We start from the raw sequence: 19,737 nt of genomic DNA on the forward strand, positions 1-19,737 counted from the left end.
TGTAGTAGACGGAGTTCTACCTCACATAGTTGAACATGCTAGGGGTATGCTGACACCAAACACCGAAGGGCGTCTCACAAGGGACATAAATTTCATGCTCTTAGTCTTCACATGGTGTGAAGAAGATGAGGAGGAGGAGGAAGATTATCATCCTTCAGAACAGTGCGCAATTTGTTTAGAAGATCTTAGCAGTGGTGGGGGCTTGAAGTCAGAAATTGTTTCTACTAAATGCTCACATATTTTTCATAGAGGGTGTATTGTTAAGTGGATGCAACAATGTACTAGTTGTCAAGCGTCACACTCATGTCCACTATGTCGTTCTCAAGTAATATGAATGAATACAATATTGTTACAATGTTTTTAGTACCTTTATAGGATACTGTTTTTGAATTGTTCTGGATTTTCATATTTGCTACCTTGGATGGATGAAAATTATGTTGATTTAATCTATTTGTCTAGGACTGTATAAGAGTTTGTACAACAGGGGGTATTTTAAATGGGAGCAAAGTTTATGGTTTAGCTGCTGTCATTGAAAACCTGTTATGCTAAAGCAATCATCTTAGATAGTTTGAACATCTGAGCTGCCATGGATCCAATTCTCTTGTTTAAAATTGTTCTTTAATTTGGGTGTTATTTTGGCACCATTTATTTCTTTGGGTGGTTTTAATATTTTGCTAGTCTATGTATTGGGGGTTTATGCTCACTTTAATTGCGATTGGTGCAGCTTGTATCAATGTTGATCTCTCATATATATAATTTTGAGTATTCTTTAGGGTCCTATTCGTTATTCACAAATTTTTTTTTATCTGTATAGAATGGGGTTTTTAAAATAATCAAACCATATGAGGAAAATCAGGCGATAAAAGCTTTCATTTTTTAGGCTTAATGGTACTTTTGATCTCTGATCTATAACGAATGTTTATTTTATCTCCCTTATGTTTAAAATGAGCGAATTTAATCCCTCATGTTCCAATTTATGAAAATTGGGTCCAGCCGTTAAGTTGCTATCCAGTTTCAGACTAAAATCGTCCATGTGAATATATTATGACATAAGCTAGGATGAGAATTTGAGCTTAGGCTATTTCTCCAACGTTCTATTCAATATTTTAGAAGCATTTTAGGTGTTGGACCCAATTTTCACAAATTGGAACATGAGGGATTAAATTCGCTCATTTTAAACATAGGGGAGCCAAATTATACATTTATCAAACATTAAAGGTACAATTAAACATAAAAAATTGGTCTTTGCTAAGATATTTCCAACGACCGGTAGTCGTGAGATTAATCTTTCACACCATAGCTTGACCAAGAAGTTATATAATTTTTTATTTTGGTTATGCGCATTTTTTACCCTCTATTGTTTATTGATATTACTTCACTCCACTAAACTGCATAGCATGTGGGTCTCAGGCAAAATCTTATCAAAACCAAATTCACTTATTTGTCTTAGAATCTTTGTTTAAACGGTTAAACTCTTGAAGGTGTCAATTTGTCTGTGAAAGAAAACAGACAAAAACCCTTGTTTATTAACCACTTAACACAGTTTATTAACTCTATTTGCAGAAAAGCTCTCATTCCATTGCCATTTGCCAATATACAACAGCAACACTCCATAAACAAACATATACTCCATTACCATAACACACCACACTGTCAACACCACTGTCCTCACTCAATTTCACTCCAATAAAAAATTTCAACTCCACAAAAATAAACAATAAAAAGTTTAATCGATTCTGCTTAAGTAATGTCTTGTTCGAGTCTTGATAAAAAAAATCCGAATACGAAAAGTTAGGCTGTTATGCAAGGTCCCGTTCGAGTGGTACGAAAAAAAACCCTAAAAAATTAATCTTATCAGGATCTGAATGTTCCCGGCTCGAACGTGCCCATAAGAAAATACTTGTAATAAAAAATAAAAATAAAATTAATTACCTCCTTTTGGAGCCAAAGCCAAAACAAACAACACAGTTCAAACTCCGAAGAAAGCCTGCATTTCCATGGCCGGCACGTGAACCCCCTCTCTCTCCCTCTCGCTCTCCATAACCTGAAACCTTCTTGGACCTCTCTTACCTCTACTTCTCCGTCAATGTCTTCCACCGCCGGTCACCGCCGCTCCTCCCAACGAGCCTCCGCCACCGCGTCACGAAACTCGCCGGCGGCCGTTGCGAAACCTGGCGGAAGACCTACCACTCCGTCTTCCTCCTCCACGCCGCCAAGGCCGTCGTCGAGAGCTTCCGTATCTCCTGTGGTGGTTGCAGCTGCTGCCGCGGCGAAGGAGAATGTAACCGTCACCGTCCGATTCCGACCCCTCAAGTTCGTCCATTTCATCTCTTCTGTTGTTTGTGTAGCTTCTTGTGATGCTTTTCTGAATTTTTTTTTTTTTTTTTTGATTTTGTGCGTTGGTTTTGAGCAGTGGCAGAGAAGTGAGTAAAGGGGACGAGGTAGCGTGGTATGCGGATGGTGATCGTGCAGTGAGAAATGAATACAATCCTGAACTTGCTTATGGTTTTGGTTAGTATATATTTATTTACTCACTGTTCAGAAAAATGAAAAACACTCTATTACTAACTTTTTTGAGATGACTCTATTACTTTGTTGCTGATTTTGTAATTATATGTATTCTAATCTTTTATTTCTATTCATGTTCACACTTTGGAAGTGTTTTGGTTTGGTTCTAAAAAGTACTGAAAAAGTAACACCTGGCTAAGCTTGGATCATGATCCTCTCATGTGGGCATTATAATGTCAAGGGGAATATTTGTCAATATTTTTGTTCATAAAATATTAGAAGAGTCCCAGCTATTTAATAGGTATAAAGAGAGATAGGCATAAAATTTCAACACGAGGGAACATGACGTGTTGAAATTGGCATTCCTGTTAATGTAATATCAAACTAATTTAACTATTTCTACTTATACATAACCAAATAATGGGTTGAGTTAGTTTGACACTTTGTTAATCAATAGACATATTGAAAGTGGAAACATTTTGGGGTGAATCAAAATTTTGGTTTATTTTTATTCATGTAATCCTTCCATGCGTACATAAAAGTAACATATTCCAGCATTTTTTTATTTATATTTGGAGCGAGGTCTGTTGATTAAGCAAGTTAGACTTCCTTGTAGTCTGGCTATGATCACAAGTTTAAATTTTCAAAAACATTTTATATGTGTCATTAATCTGGAAAGCTGTTTCATAGATCAAATGGTAAACAAATATATAGTTGGGAGTGGTGGCTTTTTCTGTGGTTTAAGAATTGTGTCACCAGCATAACTGAATTGAAGGGTACATTACTGGTTGGATTTTTGCTTTGTTTCTCTGGTAATTCTTGTTATTATATTTTTCGTATGGCAGATAGGGTATTTGGGCCTGCAACAACAACTCGGCATGTTTATGATGTGGCTGCTCAGCATATTGTAAGTGGTGCCATGGAAGGGATTAATGGTAATGCTTTGTCTGTTGTTTATACTTGTGCATTATGAACAGTTTTTGGAAAGAGGAGGGAATTAATGGTTGGAATGGATAGCCTCTACCACATTTTCAATTTTATCTGTGTTTTCCTTTTGAGTTTTAATGCTCTTTCACATTGGTGTTTATTACATGGATAAGTAATTCAATACTAATAATCCCAACTGGTGACGGTAGCTTGGTTGGTCTATTATAAACCGTTTATATAACTAAAATTAGATTAAAACTCCTGACCACTTGCTCATTAAGAATGTACAATTCCAAAGAACAACACAGATTGTAAGTTGGTCAAGAACCTATCTTTAGGCTCCTTATTTAACACAAACTAGTTAACTTATGGATTGAAGAATATAAGCTGGAATACGAATTTTCCAGCCATTTGCTCAATCATTTCCAACTAAGAAATATAAATATCCCACAAATATATAATTTATAGTTAAATGAGGAGACTATGTTCTCGTTCCATCCGTTCACTTTTCTGTTCCCTTTTGAGTACTTGGTCAGCGTACTACACATTTTTCGAATTAGTACTCTTTTGGCATCAATAAGCACGATATTACTTCATTAAACATGGAATAACTAGCCAACTGCAGTTCATGTTCATAATTAGACATTTATGAGAAGGAATGCTGACTAGCTTCCTCCTAAATACGGCACTGGTTTGGTCTAATAAATTATTATGTTGTTTTCGGGGAGTTATTTGTTATTATTTTTCTTGCAAAACATATTGGTAAACTATATTGGCACCCTAACATGGTTATTGGCTAACAGTTGATTTGCAAATCTGCAGGTACCGTTTTTGCATATGGTGTTACGAGTAGTGGAAAGACTCATACCATGCATGTAAGTTAGTCTAAATGTTTAATCATCTCTGTAGGACTATAAGTGACATCATGTGTGGCTCCAAGACTTCGGATTATCTTTTTTCTATGATTATGGTAATGTGTTCATGGCCCAACCGTAGTTGACGACACTTTTTGACACAGCAGTGAGGAAAACCAATGTAATGGGACGCATCACTAGTTTATGGTCGAAGTAGTCAAAATAGAAGTTGGATACTTGGATTCTAAGTATCCTTGATATTTGCATTCTGAGTAAAACTTTTATCTCCTTAGTTGTTCTGATTCGTTTGTAAGCGCCTAGTCACTAAGAAAATTAGTAATTGTAAAATGATTACAATATTCATAAGAGCTAAACAATCAACTTAAAACAAAATGGTATAATCTTCCAAGGGCAATCCACTTTTTACCATCTCTGAACCATCTATTTCAGTTCAGGTAAGCAGTTCTGTTAAAGCATAGCTGAGTTAATTTCAGAAACAGAAATATTAGGGATGAAGAAAGAGGCCAGGTCATATGACAATATGATGCTAAATTGTTAGTCATTTAATCCTGACCCTCGAACATGTAAAACATAGATTCTCTATAAAATTTTCTTCAAGCATATTAGCATGGGGCTTTTGTCCCATGAAAAGTAAAAATTGTTCTTCTTAAAATAATACTAAGGAGATCATTCTTATAACAACAGCCGTTCTTTCTGTTTAAAGACTCTTTTGTTGGTTGATTGTTGAATAGCTGGTCCACCCCTTTCAATTTGAAAAATCTAATTTTCTGTTGCCGTATTACTTCTCAATTTTTGCATATATTTTTTACCAGGGGGAGCAAAAGTCACCTGGAATAATCCCTCTTTCAATAAAGGATGTGTTTAGTATTATACAGGAGGTAATGAATCAAGTTTTCTAGACTTAGCTATAAATCCTTTTATATCCTTGACAGGTTGTATTTGTCATTTTCAGACTCCTGGACGGGAATTCCTACTCCGTGTCTCATATCTTGAGATTTACAATGAGGTTAGCATGATGTAGTGTTCTCTTGACCTCTCTTATCTTTATGAATCTTGTTGTAACTTGTACCCATATTGTGGAATTCATCATCACATTGAGTAGAATGATGGCCAGATTAACTCCATTATTGTCTGAGAATAGGCTCATGCTGTATGAGGGACACAATCTAGATAAGTGATGGCGTTGGAAATGATAAATAAATGAAGTTTGGTCAAATGGAGAGTTATGTAAACTTGATTTGAATTGATTGCAAGTGAAATAGGATGGCCATCTATTTTCAGTAATAGTTGACTCTTATGTGAGTGATCCATACAGGTAGAAGTTTGTAAGCAGACTAATTAAACAGAATAAAGTGTAGGATACTTATTTAAGTGTAATCAATCATATGGTCGTAAGTAATCCTTGTGATGGACTTGAAATAATTTTGGCAAAGATTATCTTGGTTGCATTAGTTGTTACTTATTGCCAAATATAACCATATTAGGAAGGTGAACATTGAGAAAAAATGTTTCAACTTATCTAAGGATACAATATTATCTCCAAATTGACATGCAAATACAAGCCTAGCCTTTGAAACTATTTATTTTATTTCCTGTTCTCCTCCCCTCAAATTTCTATGTAAATAAGGCCTACTGGCTTGACTCTGTGATCTAATGGTCTTGTTGTAGGTCATTAACGACTTGCTGGATCCACTTGGGCAGAACCTAAGAATACGAGAGGATGCTCAGGTTTTATATTTATTAATATTTGAAAGTCAAGCACTGGTCATTTTGTCATTGTCAATTTTCTGTTCTTGATATCAACAGTTGCTTAGATTAGGGACTTTTGGCTTCTTTTTCCTCAAGCACGCTAGGTTTTAGCTCCTTGTTCTCATTGTATAAAGTTTCACTTGGGTAAGTTTTACGAGTCAATTCATATTACAACTCTTTAATCTGAAGGCTTGCTGTTTAGATTATATGGTTTATATAGGGAAGGGGGGAAAGAGAGAATTGAGACTTTGAATAATATGATATTAGATTGATGTAGTATATTTATTGTATTACTCTGGTTTGGCCACTCTTTTTGTGCAAGCCTACTCATTGTATTCTTCAAATTCTAATATTGACTTTTCACTTATTGACATTAGTGCCATTAATGAGAAATCTGTATTTTGTGCCAGAGAGAGAGGAGCTAATGATCTCCATACACTTCCCTGCACATTCTGCACATTCTGATTTGAACTTTATTATAGTGTTTTAACATACATAGTGTTTGGTTGGAGGGGAATGGAGTGAAGTGCTTTTTTTAAACTTGTTTGGTAACTTCAGTTCAAATTTTAGGATGGGAGGGCAGGGGAACGGAGGGGGTCAAGACCCCTCACAACTCAAATTTGTCTCTCCTCCAAAAGTGGAAAATTTGAAGAATAATAATTTGTATGATATAATACCCTTTCTGATGTTTTAAAACTCAAAACTGTATTTTAAAAGTAAGGGAGGTTAAAGTTTTTAAAATCCCTCCCCTCCCCTCATGAACCTAACCTCTCATTTCACGTCCCCTCCTCTTAACCAGACAGCTCAGGGTTTCGATGATCTTGAAGTAAATTTTCAATTGGTTATATTTTAATCATTGTCCTCATTATATTTAATTTTCACAATTATGTTAGTATTAGAATAGTATTCATGCTTTTCTACTTAATATAGAAAATGCATTGGGTTAATTAAAATACAAGCTAGTCCTCGATGCCTGCATAGGGTATCTCCTCCGTAATCCTTATTCTAGTGAGCTGTGGAAAATACTTTACTTGTGAAGCTGAATTAAATTATATTCATTATAATAATAAAATATTTTCTAAAAATACTATACACTAAGTTGTTAAATTGAGATAAAAAAACAAAATATAATTTCTGACAAACATAGTTTCAAGGTCCCTTCCCTTTGTCAAGTTTCAGTCTAATTACGTTCTCATGTTCATCAAGTTGTGTAGTTATGGCATTCATCCAGTTTATATATCATTTTATTTTGTGAATTATCACCATCAGTTCATGGTTAAATTTTAAGCTTCTAATCTATCACCGTTGCTCTAAGTGGTTGTAAGTTCTATGATTTTGATGTTGGAACTTGTTACAAACAAACATAATATGTGTGTACTTAATTCTAGTATCATAGACCTTTCATAAAGAAGACTTTATATTCCAATTATTTGTCTCTTAATAATGACACTACGAGGTATTTAATGATAACAGGGGACTTATGTTGAAGGAATCAAGGAGGAAGTTGTTCTATCCCCTGCTCATGGCCTTTCTTTGATCGCTACAGGAGAAGGTATAGTATAACAAACTCTTTGATGTTTTTCTTCCCTTTTTTTCTGCGTTAAAACCATTGGTAGCATTGCAATTGCATGTCTAAATTTACTTTACAACACCTTCGTGCTCGAACTTGAGCATGACCATTTTTTTCACTCCAAGTTCCTGCCTACTGCAAATTATATGATCTTCCAAAAGATATCTATGGTTCGCTTATTGTCTTTTTTATTTGTTTTTTATTGATGCTTATTTCTTTTGATTCATATATAGTTTGTGATATAATGCAGAGCATAGACATGTGGGTTCAAATAATTTCAATCTAGTTAGCAGTCGAAGCCACACTATATTCACCTTGGTATGTCGAGTAATCTCCATATGTTTAAGATTTGAAAGCATGCTTTGCTGCCTTTTGTTGAATTATGAAAAGCTATCTAGTGGGCTTATCTCTAAAATGTGTTTGACATTTGATGTTTGCTAATAATATAGTTATCTCTATGTAAGAGAAATTAACATATATCTCATTTTCTTTGCCTCCATTTTTGGCACTCTTTTAAACTACTTTTTGTGGCTTCAGTGATTCATCAATTTTTATTAAGTGTTTTTAAAGCATTGGATCAGCTATAATGCCAAGTGAATTTCTGTTTTAACCAATGGTAACGAACTGGGAGTACACCTTATTGTTTCAATTTCTTTGTATGGCTTACTGAATACATTGCTTCAATCAGACTATCGAAAGCAGTCCGCGAGGGGAAAATATTGGGGAAGAGGATGTGACATTGTCCCAACTGGTAAGACTCATTAATCTACGATTCCCAACATTATACTACATTACTATATTTCTCCAGTAATACCTTCAGTGTTCTGTCTGAAATCACTTCTAAAAGCTTTTTTCCTTTTTACTTTTCTTCTTTTCCAGCACTTAATTGATCTTGCGGGGTCTGAAAGTTCAAAAACTGAGACAACTGGTTTGCGGAGGAAAGAGGGTTCCTATATTAATAAAAGTTTGCTTACTCTTGGAACGGTAATGATATGCTAATTTTGTTTGTCTTTAATTTTCTTAACACTTTTCACCATAATAGCTGCTATCCTAGATTTTGAATGGTAGTTCTTCTCTTCTTATGTTGTACGTGTCATATTTGATATTCAAGGTATTTTTGTTGATAGTTACTGTGCATGTTTCTTGGGCTTACTTTTGCAGTTAGGTTCTTATTGAAATGTGTAACAATAAAAATTTGATTCTTCTCCAGTCTTCAACTGTAGCTTTGGTAACTATTCATTTTTATGTTTGATTTTCTTCATCAACTTAGACATTAAAAATGCTTATTTGCCCTCCGGACACTGGATGATTTAATAAGTACCTTAATCTCCTAATCTTTTGGAGGGCATCTTAGTCAGTGCATTAAGTCAATAATGTCAGGATCTATACTAGTGAGTAGTGAGTTATCTTGGTTGTATTTCTATTACTAGGATGACAACTTGTAGCTTGCTCCATTGTATTTATATAGCTGTTTGGGGGAACACTGTTGTTTTCTATTCTTAGGTGTATAACAATCCACTTCTCAAATTTTGTTTAATGGAGAATTTAAATTTCTCTATCTTCCTGTTTCTACATTGCAGGTGATCGCTAAATTAACAGATGGGAAGGCAACTCATGTTCCTTATCGAGATTCAAAGCTCACCCGTTTGTTGCAATCATCCCTTAGTGGCCATGGAAGAATTTCTGTTAGTACAGTTGCTCTTTGACTTTTGGGCTAGTTGTAAACATTAGCATGGTTAACTCTTGTTTGCAAATAATTTACTATGGTTTGGTTTTTGAAGCTCATTTGCACAGTTACTCCTGCCTCTAGCAGTGGTGAAGAGACACACAACACATTAAAATTTGCACACCGGAGTAAGCATGTTGAAATCAAGGCCTCTCAGAATAAGGCGAGTCTGTGAACTGCTAATAATGTCATGACCTCTAGGCACAGTTATTTCATACTACTAACTTTCAGCCGATTTTCTTGTATTAGATTGTAGATGATAAGTCTCTGATCAAAAGGTATCAGAGGGAAATTTCTGAGTTAAAGCAGGAGCTTCAGCAGTTGAAGCGTGGCATGATTGAGAATCCCCATATGGTCGCGTCTTCACAAGAAGATCTGGTGACTCTGAAGATCCAGGTTTGTGTTGATGCATATATCATGCTATTTCTTGAATCTTAACCAGTTCATGTTTACTTTCCTCAGAGCACAGGGCATGTTTTTAGTTGCTGTTTTGTTTCTTCACTTGCCCTTAATAAGCTTCACTTCATGTAATAGTTGGAAGCTGGCCAATCCAAATTAAAGTCAAGATTGGAAGAGGAGGAACAAGCTAAAGCAGCTTTAATGGGAAGAATTCAGCGATTAACCAAATTAATCTTAGTTTCTACAAAGAATACAATGTCATCAAGCACTCCTGAAAGGCCTAGCTATAGGCGAAGGCATTCTTTTGGGGAAGACGAGGTGTGTTTTTTTACAAGGGTTCTTCAGTCTGTGCAATAGTCAGTTATATGCTTTGGGATTTGATCTTAGAACACAAATTTCCAGTTACTTAGAATTAATAGTACAATCATTAATATTATTCGTGATGATGGCAAATGTTGTTCTTTTATGAATGCAGCTAGCATATTTGCCTGATAGAAAACGTGGTACCTTGATTGAGGATGACGTTGGGAGCCATCCTTCAGCTCCTTCAGGGGAAGAAAAGGATGATGTTACCAATTTAGATGAACTGGTTAAGGAATATAAAAGGAACAAAAGACGTGGAATGCTTGGTTGGTTGAAGCTGAGAGTAAGTTATTTTCCTAGATATTATATATTAATTATCTTCAAAATAATTAACTAACTGATTGATACATATTAAAGGTTAATATTAATGTACAAGATAATCAAATAACAATTCAAAAATGATAGATCACTGTGATTAAGATCAATATGGGATAGATCAGGGAATTTTTGCCAAGCTGAAAACAAATTAGCATCTTATATTTGTTATCCAGCCGATAAAGAGTACATGCCTCCTATGCAGAAACCTGATAATCTCGATGGATTATCGCCTAATGTTGATAGTGAGGGCTCTACAAATGGGTCACCTTCATCATTAACACCAAATAGAGTTATGCTTCATGATATGAAAGATTCACGCAGGAATTCAGTCAGTAGAAAGGATAATGCTTCAGCTCTCAATTCTTTTCCAGGAAGAACCCAAGCAGGTGACTTGTTCAGTGTAACTGTTGGAGGTCGTCAACTTCCTCCGGTGAGATTTCAAATGAATCCATGTTGCTGGAAAGACACCCATGTATCTTGAATTATGGGTGAATCTTATGGATGAGTCATAATTATGCTGAATGACTCTCTTGCAGTCAGGGACTACTATTACAGATCAAATGGATCTTCTTCGTGAACAAGTAAAGATGTTGGCTGGGGAGGTGGCATTCTGTATTAGTTCTCTGAAGAGACTATCTGAACAAGCAGCTAACAACCCTGAAGATATCCAAGTACAAGTATGTTTTTTACTTAAGATTGATAAATGAAGAACAAAATTAATATTTCATAATGAAATTTGGTGTTGATGATAGGAGGGCATGCATAAGTTGAAGGATGAAATTTACCAAAAAAAGAAACAAATCCATATTTTGGAGCAACGGATGATTGGATCACTAGGACATGCACCAAGTAACAGTGAAATATCCCTGGTAATGAGACTAAAATCTTCTTAAAGCGCCCTTATATATTTAGTGTTACTCAGTGAAAGACAATTCAAAGAATTCTTATACGAAATTTGTATCATAACTCTTATTTCATGTCATATAAACTTGCATCGTGTTGAGTTCAATAGAACCAAATATCATGATAAGCATAAATGTTTTATAGTCCAGTGCATGGTCATCATGATAAACAAAAGAATATAATTGTGTCTAATGCAGTATGCTACAACTACAGTAAACAGGTAGGTATATTTAATCCAAAAATAGGAATAAAGTAATAGTCAAATAACATGACCGGATCATTTATCTTAATCAAGCTTCTTGAGTTCATTTTAAAACTAATGATTTTCATCATCAACCGCCATATCCTCATTTCATTCTTGTTATCCCACGGTCAACGTTACTTATATTTGTGGCCCTCATTTCCTCTATTTACTATGACTTGTCCTCTTCTTTTAAACATCCCTCGCTCTGGAGTTAAGTATTTGGATTTGCTTTTTCTTTTTAATGCTTGGGACTTATGTATTATTCAGTATTGTTTTATAAATAAGTTGTTTTATTGTGTGGCTTAATAATACATAGTCTTGAAGGTTAATGTAGAGTTGAACAAGAAATCTAGGGGGAGGGTGTTGCTAGACTATTTGTGATAGAAATTTCTGTAGTTGATCATGGCCATTAACCTAATGGGCACTGCTTCTATTTGTTCATGGTACTTTCTACAGTGTCCTATGCTTGACCCATGATGACCTGTCATTTTATTTTATTTTCTCCCTTTTTGGGTAAAGATAAGACCTATCCTACCCAAGGTTATGGCAAAAACATTTTGTAGTCTCTGTTAATATTTTGTTTGGTTCACATAGTTGTTAAGGATAGCTTTTATTGAAATGTTGATAACAATTTGTTTTACTTTTTTAAAATCCTAGGTTATTCATTGATAAAATTCAACTAACATAACAATTAATCTCTGTTGTAGACCCTGTCCAAGCTTACCACTGAGCTCAATGAAAAAATTTGTGAACTTGAGGTTGGTTGCCTTATCTTCTTGATAGTTATGATGGTTTCAATTGCATTTACCTAGAAGAAATGCTGTGAGTATCATACTAAGGTTGTCCTGTTGTTATTTGAGTATTCAAGATCAAGTCAGCCGACAATAGGATACTTCAAGAGCAACTGCAGTTGAAGGTACATCACATAATTGTATGACTTGCTTTTACGGGACTTGTTGCGACCTCTAACATTTGCTAACATTCTACAGAATTCAGAGAATGTGGAGATGCAAGAAACAATTCTTTCACTAAGGAAACAGATAAATTTGTTGCTTGATGAAACCTCAACCAATTCTCAACAGTTTTATGATAGGGAGATTGACTATTTTAAAGAGAGAAAGAGTGATGAAACACATATGGTAAAAAACATGAATGCAGTAGTTTCTCCAGCACACTTCAACCAAGGAAGTAGTGATTCAATAAAAAATTCCCAAATTCTTATGCAGGTTATCTCTCTCTCTCTCTCTCTCTCTCTCTCTCTCTCTCTCTCTCTCTCAGGAACTTGAATACTGTTGGCATAACAGATAATCATTAGTACATTTTCCTAAACTCTTTTGGTATTTTGTGTTTTGGGATTTACTCTTATACCATTACAATGTGCAGGCAGCTGAAATAGAGAATTTAAGGCAAGAAAATGTGAGATTGGTTGAAGAGAAAGATGGGCTTGAAATTCAAACCCAGAAGCTTGCAGAGGAAGCTTCATATGCAAAAGAGTTGGCATCAGCTGCTGCATTTGAATTACGAAACCTGGCTGAAGAAGTAACTAAACTTACTTATGAAAATGCAGAACTCACTGGGGATTTGGAAGACGCAAAAGAGGCCCGTTGCAAATCTAACTTTTGTCATATATCTTCATATGATTCCAAGCAAAGTAGCAATAATAGTTTTCAACGAGATGGGCAACCGGAAAAGTTTGGAACTGAAGTTCTTACTGAGGAGTTGAAGAAGAACCTTAGTGCTAGATTCCAAAGAGAAGCTGCATTAGAAGCAGCTCTATCACTCAAAGATGAAATAGAAGCTGACCTAAGAATAGCACTTGATGAAATAAAACATCAGAAACATGATTTGGAAGATGAACTCAGAAGCATGCATGTGCTGGTAGCAAAAATGAGAAAGTCTGGCACTAATATTGAGGATAAGTCCATTGTTCATATGCCTAATGATATACAAACTAAGGCTAAAAATAGACTTCCCCCATCTAATGGTTACTCTTTTAGAAAACAATACAAAGAGGATGAAACTTCAGGGAGCATGGAAGATATGATTGCATTGGAAGAACTGAAGGCTGGTTTTCAAAGAGAAAGAAGAAGATGCAAAGAGCTAGAAAGGCTAATTTCTAGAATGAAGGTATCTCATTCTCATATTTCATCAATGTGCAATATAATATTAAGAAAAATGCTAGCTATACTCTATTCAACACTCTTTCCAACACTCCATAATCGGTTGAAATTTATATAGGGTCACTAAAAATATGAGCCACACATCCAACTTAGTGGGAGCCACATAAATTTCAACCAATCAATGAGTGAGAGTTAAAAGGGGAGTGTTGCTAGCTCTCATAATACGCATTGTTTGATTGAATTTCTGGTTGTCTTTTTAACTTAGATCAGGGGTGAGAAATAAGTTTAAATGGGCTTGTTTTTATCAAAAAGAGAGATGATGAAGAAAGAGATAATTGGGATACGTAGATCGGAAAGGGAACATCAATCAGATGTACTCTCGTGATATAATAATCTATATAGCAAACTCTATCAGACTATAACTAATACTAACTAGATTTTTCTATCTAAAAAAAATTGACAGGTAAAAAATACATGCATTAACCGACTCCAAGCACAGCTGCATGATGGATAATGACTTAAATGTCAATAGTGGCTTAATGATTCTATTACCTATTTGGAATTTTGGACTTTTTTTTGAAATGGGAATTTAGACATTGAATCAAGGAAACCTGCGATTTCATAAATGAAAAAAATAAAGTTGTAGATAACTGGAATCTATTATAGTAAACCTCTAACAGCACTTATCCTTTTCAAATGGCTATGGTTAGGATTTTTTTTAGGAAGACAATGTAACAGCAAGAATAACGAATATGGCTTAGGGTTTGAAGAAGACTGAAAAAATTAAAGGGTTCCATTCCAGTTTTCCTGACGGTAGGCAAATTACTGGTTGAATTAGGAAACCTCCCTCACTATTCTTCGGATTTGATTTCAATAGAGAAATTACTAGTTAAGTTATTGCTTTTGTTGGTGCCCTTAGTTTGATTGCTCGGTTGCCATCTTCTACTTGCTCGCATAATATGGATCTTGAAGATTATGAATTCTATATGGCACATAATCTTAATCTTAGTTTTCTGAATTCATGACGTGAAGAGAAAAATTGCAAATGACATCACTTTTATTTGCGCAATAGGGTGAAGACATTGCTGGGATGGATGTTATGGCCCTTGAAGAGCTTCAAAACCTTCATATTGAGGCAATAACAAATATTTGCCAAGCAAAGGTAACATTTCTCACTTGCTTAATACACCAACTTGAACAATATACCCATGTTTGTATTTTGAATATACCAATTTGTCTGTAATCTTCTGCCCAATATCATGTTATGATCTCTTGCAACCAACTTGCATGACTGATGAAAGTTATTCTAACACTTGCAGTATGCAAATCAAGGCTTCTAGCATCTTGCCATTGGCTCCTGTATTATAGTTTTGAAGGTGGTTCCAAATCAATCAACAGAAACATGGCACTCCGGGAATAATGTTCCTAATTTCAATAAGTTGGGATCTTTTAAATCGTATGCTCTTTTATGGTAGTTACAGTATGATCCGTACACTTACAAATACTGACAATCACCTCTCAATCATCCTTGAGGTATATGGAAGCAACAATGAAGGATCAGTGAACTCAGTAGCTTGTAGCTTGCTTACATATTCACTAATTGTAGCTTACGAAGTATATGTATATGCTGACAAAAAAACCTTTGTACATATGTTGTACAATGGAATTATATATGCTATCTAATTTATCTGAACATCCTCTGCCAAATGACTCATTAACTGTCTGTTACTTCATAAGTTGCTGGGCACCTCTCAGCAAAGATATTAGCTGCTTGTGGGTGTGAAAAACGGCCTTCAAAATCACGATCAACACTGTTGTTAATTAACAGGGAAAATAAAAAAGAAAAAAACCTTTTGTAAGACTAATTGGCGTTCACAATTATAGATGAGAACAAAAGATATAGGGTTATGACCTGGGAAGCGTATCACAGTTGGAAGAAACCCATCCAATAAGCTGCTTCTCGTTGTCATAAATCACCATTTTATCTTGTAGAGAGATGTCTGTTTAATGAAAAAGGAAGTGTATTAACATCAGATTATCGAATAAAAAAGGACAAGAAAAGTGGGATTACTTATATTCTGCTGGGATGCAGCATGCCTTACCGCCTATTATGTTGAGATCTCCAAGCCCTACTTCAGAACCATTTAGAATCCCCAAGCAAACATTGCCATGTTTCTAGAAAAAGGACAGTATGAAAGACAATTTCATTTTTTTCCCTTCACTAAAGAGGTAATGGTGTTGCTCATAGTCTTAAAAGGTGCTCACCGTGACAATAAGATAAGCTTCGGGCGGTATTAGCATTTGCAAGTTCTTTGTTTTTGTGAATCTCAATGCTAGGGGCTTGAAATGGTTCTTGACATCACTTGCAGATTTGAAAGACTTTGTACCCTTCCAACATATTGGAAGTGTTTGATCATCTGTTGCTCTTTTCAACTGTTTTCCCTTTAAATCACTACTTACCTGAATCATGGATCAGAGATTATAAACTGAAGATGGTGGAACATTTATCTTTAGGCCATATAAGGCAATGGAACTGATGATTGAGAATTAAGTTTCCATCTTACCAAATCAACTATAGCTTGATATGTTTGGGCATTGAAATATGTGTAAGAGCTCCCACTGTCAAAGATTAGTTCAAGACCCTTAACAGTAGTAGGCTTTCCATTGAACAGAAGTTCTGCTGGTCCTGAGCTATAGTGTTTTCTGAAGCAATGGAATGTGTAAGATCTCATGAGTGAAAACACATGATACGTGTATGGAACAAAGGACCTCAGAAGCGAAAAATTGTCATTGTTTTGAAACTTACTCCATAGAACTAGGCAACATGGGTGTCCAAACAATTCCTGATGACGGAATAAGATCATCTCCAAAGAATAAAAACCCTCCTCCTTGCGCACTTAAGCAGTGGCCAACCACATTGCGAATCAGACCCAGAGAATGAAGTTGGGACACAATGCTTGATCTGCCATTCCCAAGGCCAATGACCCCTGCTGTAGAAGGTGGGGTGATAGGACCAGAATACTTTTGATCATATCCACACCTAGCCATGCATCAGATAAATGAACTATCAAATCATTCAAGAAGATGAATAGGAAATTTGCAGTTCAAATTGGAAGCCATTGTATCATGCATTATTGTAAATCCTTCTACAATGGATTTTGAAATCAAAATCAATTCTTTGAGAAGGCTATGAGAGTAGCTTCTGGCTACCAGCATGCCAGAATTGATTCGGAGGAAACAAAATCTGATCCAGAAACGATACAATTAAATTTTGTTGCCCTATTTACTATCAAGCACAATTTGACCATAACTTCTTTTTAGCCATGGCAACTGCACCATTACCAATTATCTTAAGTAGTAAATACAAGTGCAGCTACTTTCATACATAAGGATAGCAGCAAAAGACTCACCCAAAAGCTATCTTAGGGCGCACCACTGAGCCATTGGTGAAATGGAGGTGAATGTGGTCTCGGACTAGCACACCCAGAGATGATCCATGATCTGCATACTCAACCTCATAGTCACATTGTTCATCTGGGGCAGCACATTGATTGTCTGTTGATAGGCGCACTCCATCACACAACTGATCCACACAATTGACGAGGTTGTTGTTGGGTCTATAAAGCTGATCCAGAGGCTGCAAACATCAAAACCACATGAAGAACTAATGATGATGGGGGTAAAAACTAAAAACTAAAAAGATTGGTTGCAATTCATTCTTTGGAATGAGGCCTAGCTAATCTAAGTTTTGTTTTTACCTTGGTGCAACCTTTACATGGTCCATCACACTCAATCCAAGTGAGGTCACTACCTGAGTCAATATCAAGGTCGTAAAACTTGGGGGGATGGCCAATGTTAATAAACACTGTGTAATACCTGCATAAAGAAGAAAGATATGTTTTTCCACAAAATCAGTGTAATTTAAACTTAACAAAAATATCTGATTCACTTTAGAAATTAAACAATCATGTTCTTTTTTCTAAAAAAAGCTGGTCCAAAAGTGACTTATTGTGTGCAAAGAGAAGAAACTTGTGAAGCTTTAAAAGGAGAAACAGCAAAAAAGGACCCCAAAAAACAGTTAAAATGTTGAGTCAAACTACTTTCTTTGTTTTCCTCAAAAACTCAGAAATTGAATGGTTGGTACATCTGAAATTTCCTAAGAAACTAACCCTTAGAAGAACTAATCTGAAACATGAATCAGTTTTGTTTTTATAAAGTGGATATGCATAAAAAAATTATAAAAACATAAGCAGAGCTCAAATCAGAACACAGTTAATTACTAGAACAAAAAAAGGAACTTTAATTATACTAAAAAAATTGCAGAAAAATGAATAAGCAAGTTGAGGATGAAGTTTGAAGTTGAACAAAGAGCAAAGAGTCACATACCCAAGAGGGTAAACATTCCCTTGAACCTTGAAAACAGCTGAGGAGCCAAGCCGATTCTCTGTGTTGCGGGGGTTTTTGGCGTTGTGGGGTTGATTGACATCCGAGAAAGCGAGTGGGAAAATGGAAGAAAATACCAGAAAGAGCAAAACTGTGTGCAATGAAGATGATGCTAATACCCAGAATTTCAAATCCATTTGTTGGAAATGGTTTAATCAGAAAGGGGCAAAAAGTTACAAACTTGCAATGATTTCAAGAAGAAAAGGGTGTGAGTGAAGCAAGTGATGAAGGGGGAAAATAGGAAGAAAGAAAAGGGGAAGATAGAAAATGAAAGGAAAAAGATGAGACAATGAAATTATGGAGCAAAGTCTGGCGTGTCTGTTTTATGGCTCTAGGTTTTGGTCCGGTGGCAGTTGGCACTTGGCAGATTGATGTGTGTTTTAATGGCTGACCAAGAAAATGAAAAAATAAAAAACGATTTTTAATGAATTTTTATTAGACTTTGGAATTATTTAGCCATAAATATAAGACTTCTAGAGACATTATTAGACTTCATAAAAAAAATAGACTTTTTAACATAGAATTTAATGGAAATGCACTGTCAGTGTAAATATTGATAAATAGGTGTAATATCCTACGGGATATTCCTTTATTTTAATTATTTATTTATTTTGTAATATGCCTCAGAATATTCTTAGCATATTCTATCATTTTATTATTATAAATAATATTGACTACCTCACACACAATTGGTGGTGAGAGTATCCAATCTTACATGATATCAGATTTTGATTGAAACCCTAGCCTCTAGGCTCTCCCTATGCCGCCACCCTCTTTTCTCCATTTGTGAAGGTGCCTTGATTTTTGTGCAACAGCTTTTTCCTTTTCCTTTGCAGTCCTCGTGTCCTGTGCGCGTCCCCACCTTGCCTTCCGTGCGCCGTCGTTTTCTGTCCTTGCTTTCCGTGCTGTCACCTGTGTCGTCTTTCTGTCCAGCCGCCAGACCGTTTTGTCCTCGCGCCGCCAGACCACCTAGTGCTTCGCGCCGCCAGACCGCATCGTGCTTCGCGCTGCTAGCATCTTATCACACTTTCCACGCCGCCGGCTCTTACAACAGCTACCCGACAGCTCCCCCTTCTGCCAGACCTCGTGTCTTGTGCGGTGCAACAACATCTGCCTCCGGCCGTCATCTCTCGGTCTTCACGCTGGTTTGGTCTTCATTAATTTATTTCAGTTTTTTGACCAGGTTGACTACATCTCTTGACCAAGGGTTGACCACAGTTTAATTCTATTTTTTTTTGGGGGGCGATTGTTATCTCGTTTTCCACATGGCTTCCGATGCAACTCCTCCAACTTTTTCCATGAACACTTTGGTGCATATGCTTACGATGAAACTTAAACCCGATAATTTTCTTCTCTGGCGTAAACAGGTTACTGCTCTTCTTCAGAATCAGAACTTGTATGATATTGTTGACCCTACCGTCGATCCTCCGCCAGAATTTACTCAACAGACATTTGCACAAACTGTTACTCAACCTCTCCGTACTGGTGCCCCTTCTCCAAATTCGCTTTATGCTGAGTGGCAGGCTCGTGATCGTAATGTCAATAGTCTGCTTCTTTCCTCCCTCACTGAGGAGGCCTTATCTGAGACTCTA

The 19,737-nt window shown here is 35.9% G+C and overlaps 2 protein-coding genes across 3 annotated transcripts; one reads left to right on the forward strand and one right to left on the reverse strand.

Moving 5' to 3' along the window:
• The first annotated feature begins 1,973 nt into the window (after window positions 1-1,973).
• LOC130734332 (kinesin-like protein KIN-7E, chloroplastic) lies at window positions 1,974-15,162 on the forward strand. The gene is made up of 25 exons (XM_057586695.1): window positions 1,974-2,313; window positions 2,414-2,511; window positions 3,354-3,443; window positions 4,258-4,310; window positions 5,123-5,188; window positions 5,263-5,316; window positions 5,979-6,038; window positions 7,533-7,611; window positions 7,880-7,947; window positions 8,318-8,380; window positions 8,509-8,613; window positions 9,210-9,314; window positions 9,411-9,518; window positions 9,605-9,751; window positions 9,890-10,072; window positions 10,230-10,400; window positions 10,638-10,865; window positions 10,972-11,112; window positions 11,188-11,304; window positions 12,290-12,340; window positions 12,451-12,498; window positions 12,572-12,808; window positions 12,966-13,709; window positions 14,775-14,864; window positions 15,022-15,162. The coding sequence occupies exons 1-25, from the start codon at window positions 2,087-2,089 to the stop codon at window positions 15,040-15,042; spliced, it is 3,354 nt and encodes a 1,117-aa protein (XP_057442678.1). The 5' UTR covers window positions 1,974-2,086; the 3' UTR covers window positions 15,043-15,162.
• Window positions 15,120-18,493, reverse strand: LOC130734333 (aspartic proteinase Asp1-like). 2 transcript variants are annotated; one of them, XM_057586697.1, is made up of 9 exons: window positions 18,089-18,493; window positions 17,461-17,578; window positions 17,113-17,339; window positions 16,509-16,742; window positions 16,267-16,405; window positions 15,968-16,162; window positions 15,805-15,877; window positions 15,615-15,702; window positions 15,120-15,493 (listed from the first exon to the last, which is right to left on the reverse strand). In XM_057586697.1, the coding sequence occupies exons 1-9, from the start codon at window positions 18,280-18,282 to the stop codon at window positions 15,466-15,468; spliced, it is 1,296 nt and encodes a 431-aa protein (XP_057442680.1). In that variant the 5' UTR covers window positions 18,283-18,493; the 3' UTR covers window positions 15,120-15,465. The 2 variants fall into 2 exon arrangements, with proteins under 2 accessions (XP_057442680.1, XP_057442679.1); XM_057586696.1 differs by having other exon boundaries at window positions 15,120-15,513.
• Window positions 18,494-19,737: the final 1,244 nt, after the last annotated feature.

This window comes from Lotus japonicus, chromosome 1, assembly GCF_012489685.1.
Source record: "Lotus japonicus ecotype B-129 chromosome 1, LjGifu_v1.2".
Lineage (NCBI taxonomy): Eukaryota > Viridiplantae > Streptophyta > Magnoliopsida > Fabales > Fabaceae > Lotus > Lotus japonicus.

Excerpts from the sequence above, each read along its gene's own strand:
- LOC130734332 (XM_057586695.1), top strand. The coding sequence starts at position 2,087 with ATGTCTTCCACCGCCGGTCACCGCCGCTCCTCCCAACGAGCCTCCGCC. Across the intron at positions 8,614-9,209 it reads GTTTGCTTACTCTTGGAACG|GTGATCGCTAAATTAACAGA; the intron begins GTAATGATATGC and ends TCTACATTGCAG. Across the intron at positions 10,401-10,637 it reads TTGGTTGGTTGAAGCTGAGA|AAACCTGATAATCTCGATGG; the intron begins GTAAGTTATTTT and ends CCTCCTATGCAG.
- LOC130734333 (XM_057586696.1), bottom strand. The coding sequence starts at position 18,282 with ATGGATTTGAAATTCTGGGTATTAGCATCATCTTCATTGCACACAGTT. Across the intron at positions 17,579-18,088 it reads GGGAATGTTTACCCTCTTGG|GTATTACACAGTGTTTATTA; the intron begins GTATGTGACTCT and ends TTCTTTATGCAG. Across the intron at positions 16,406-16,508 it reads ATGTTGCCTAGTTCTATGGA|AAAACACTATAGCTCAGGAC; the intron begins GTAAGTTTCAAA and ends CCATTGCTTCAG.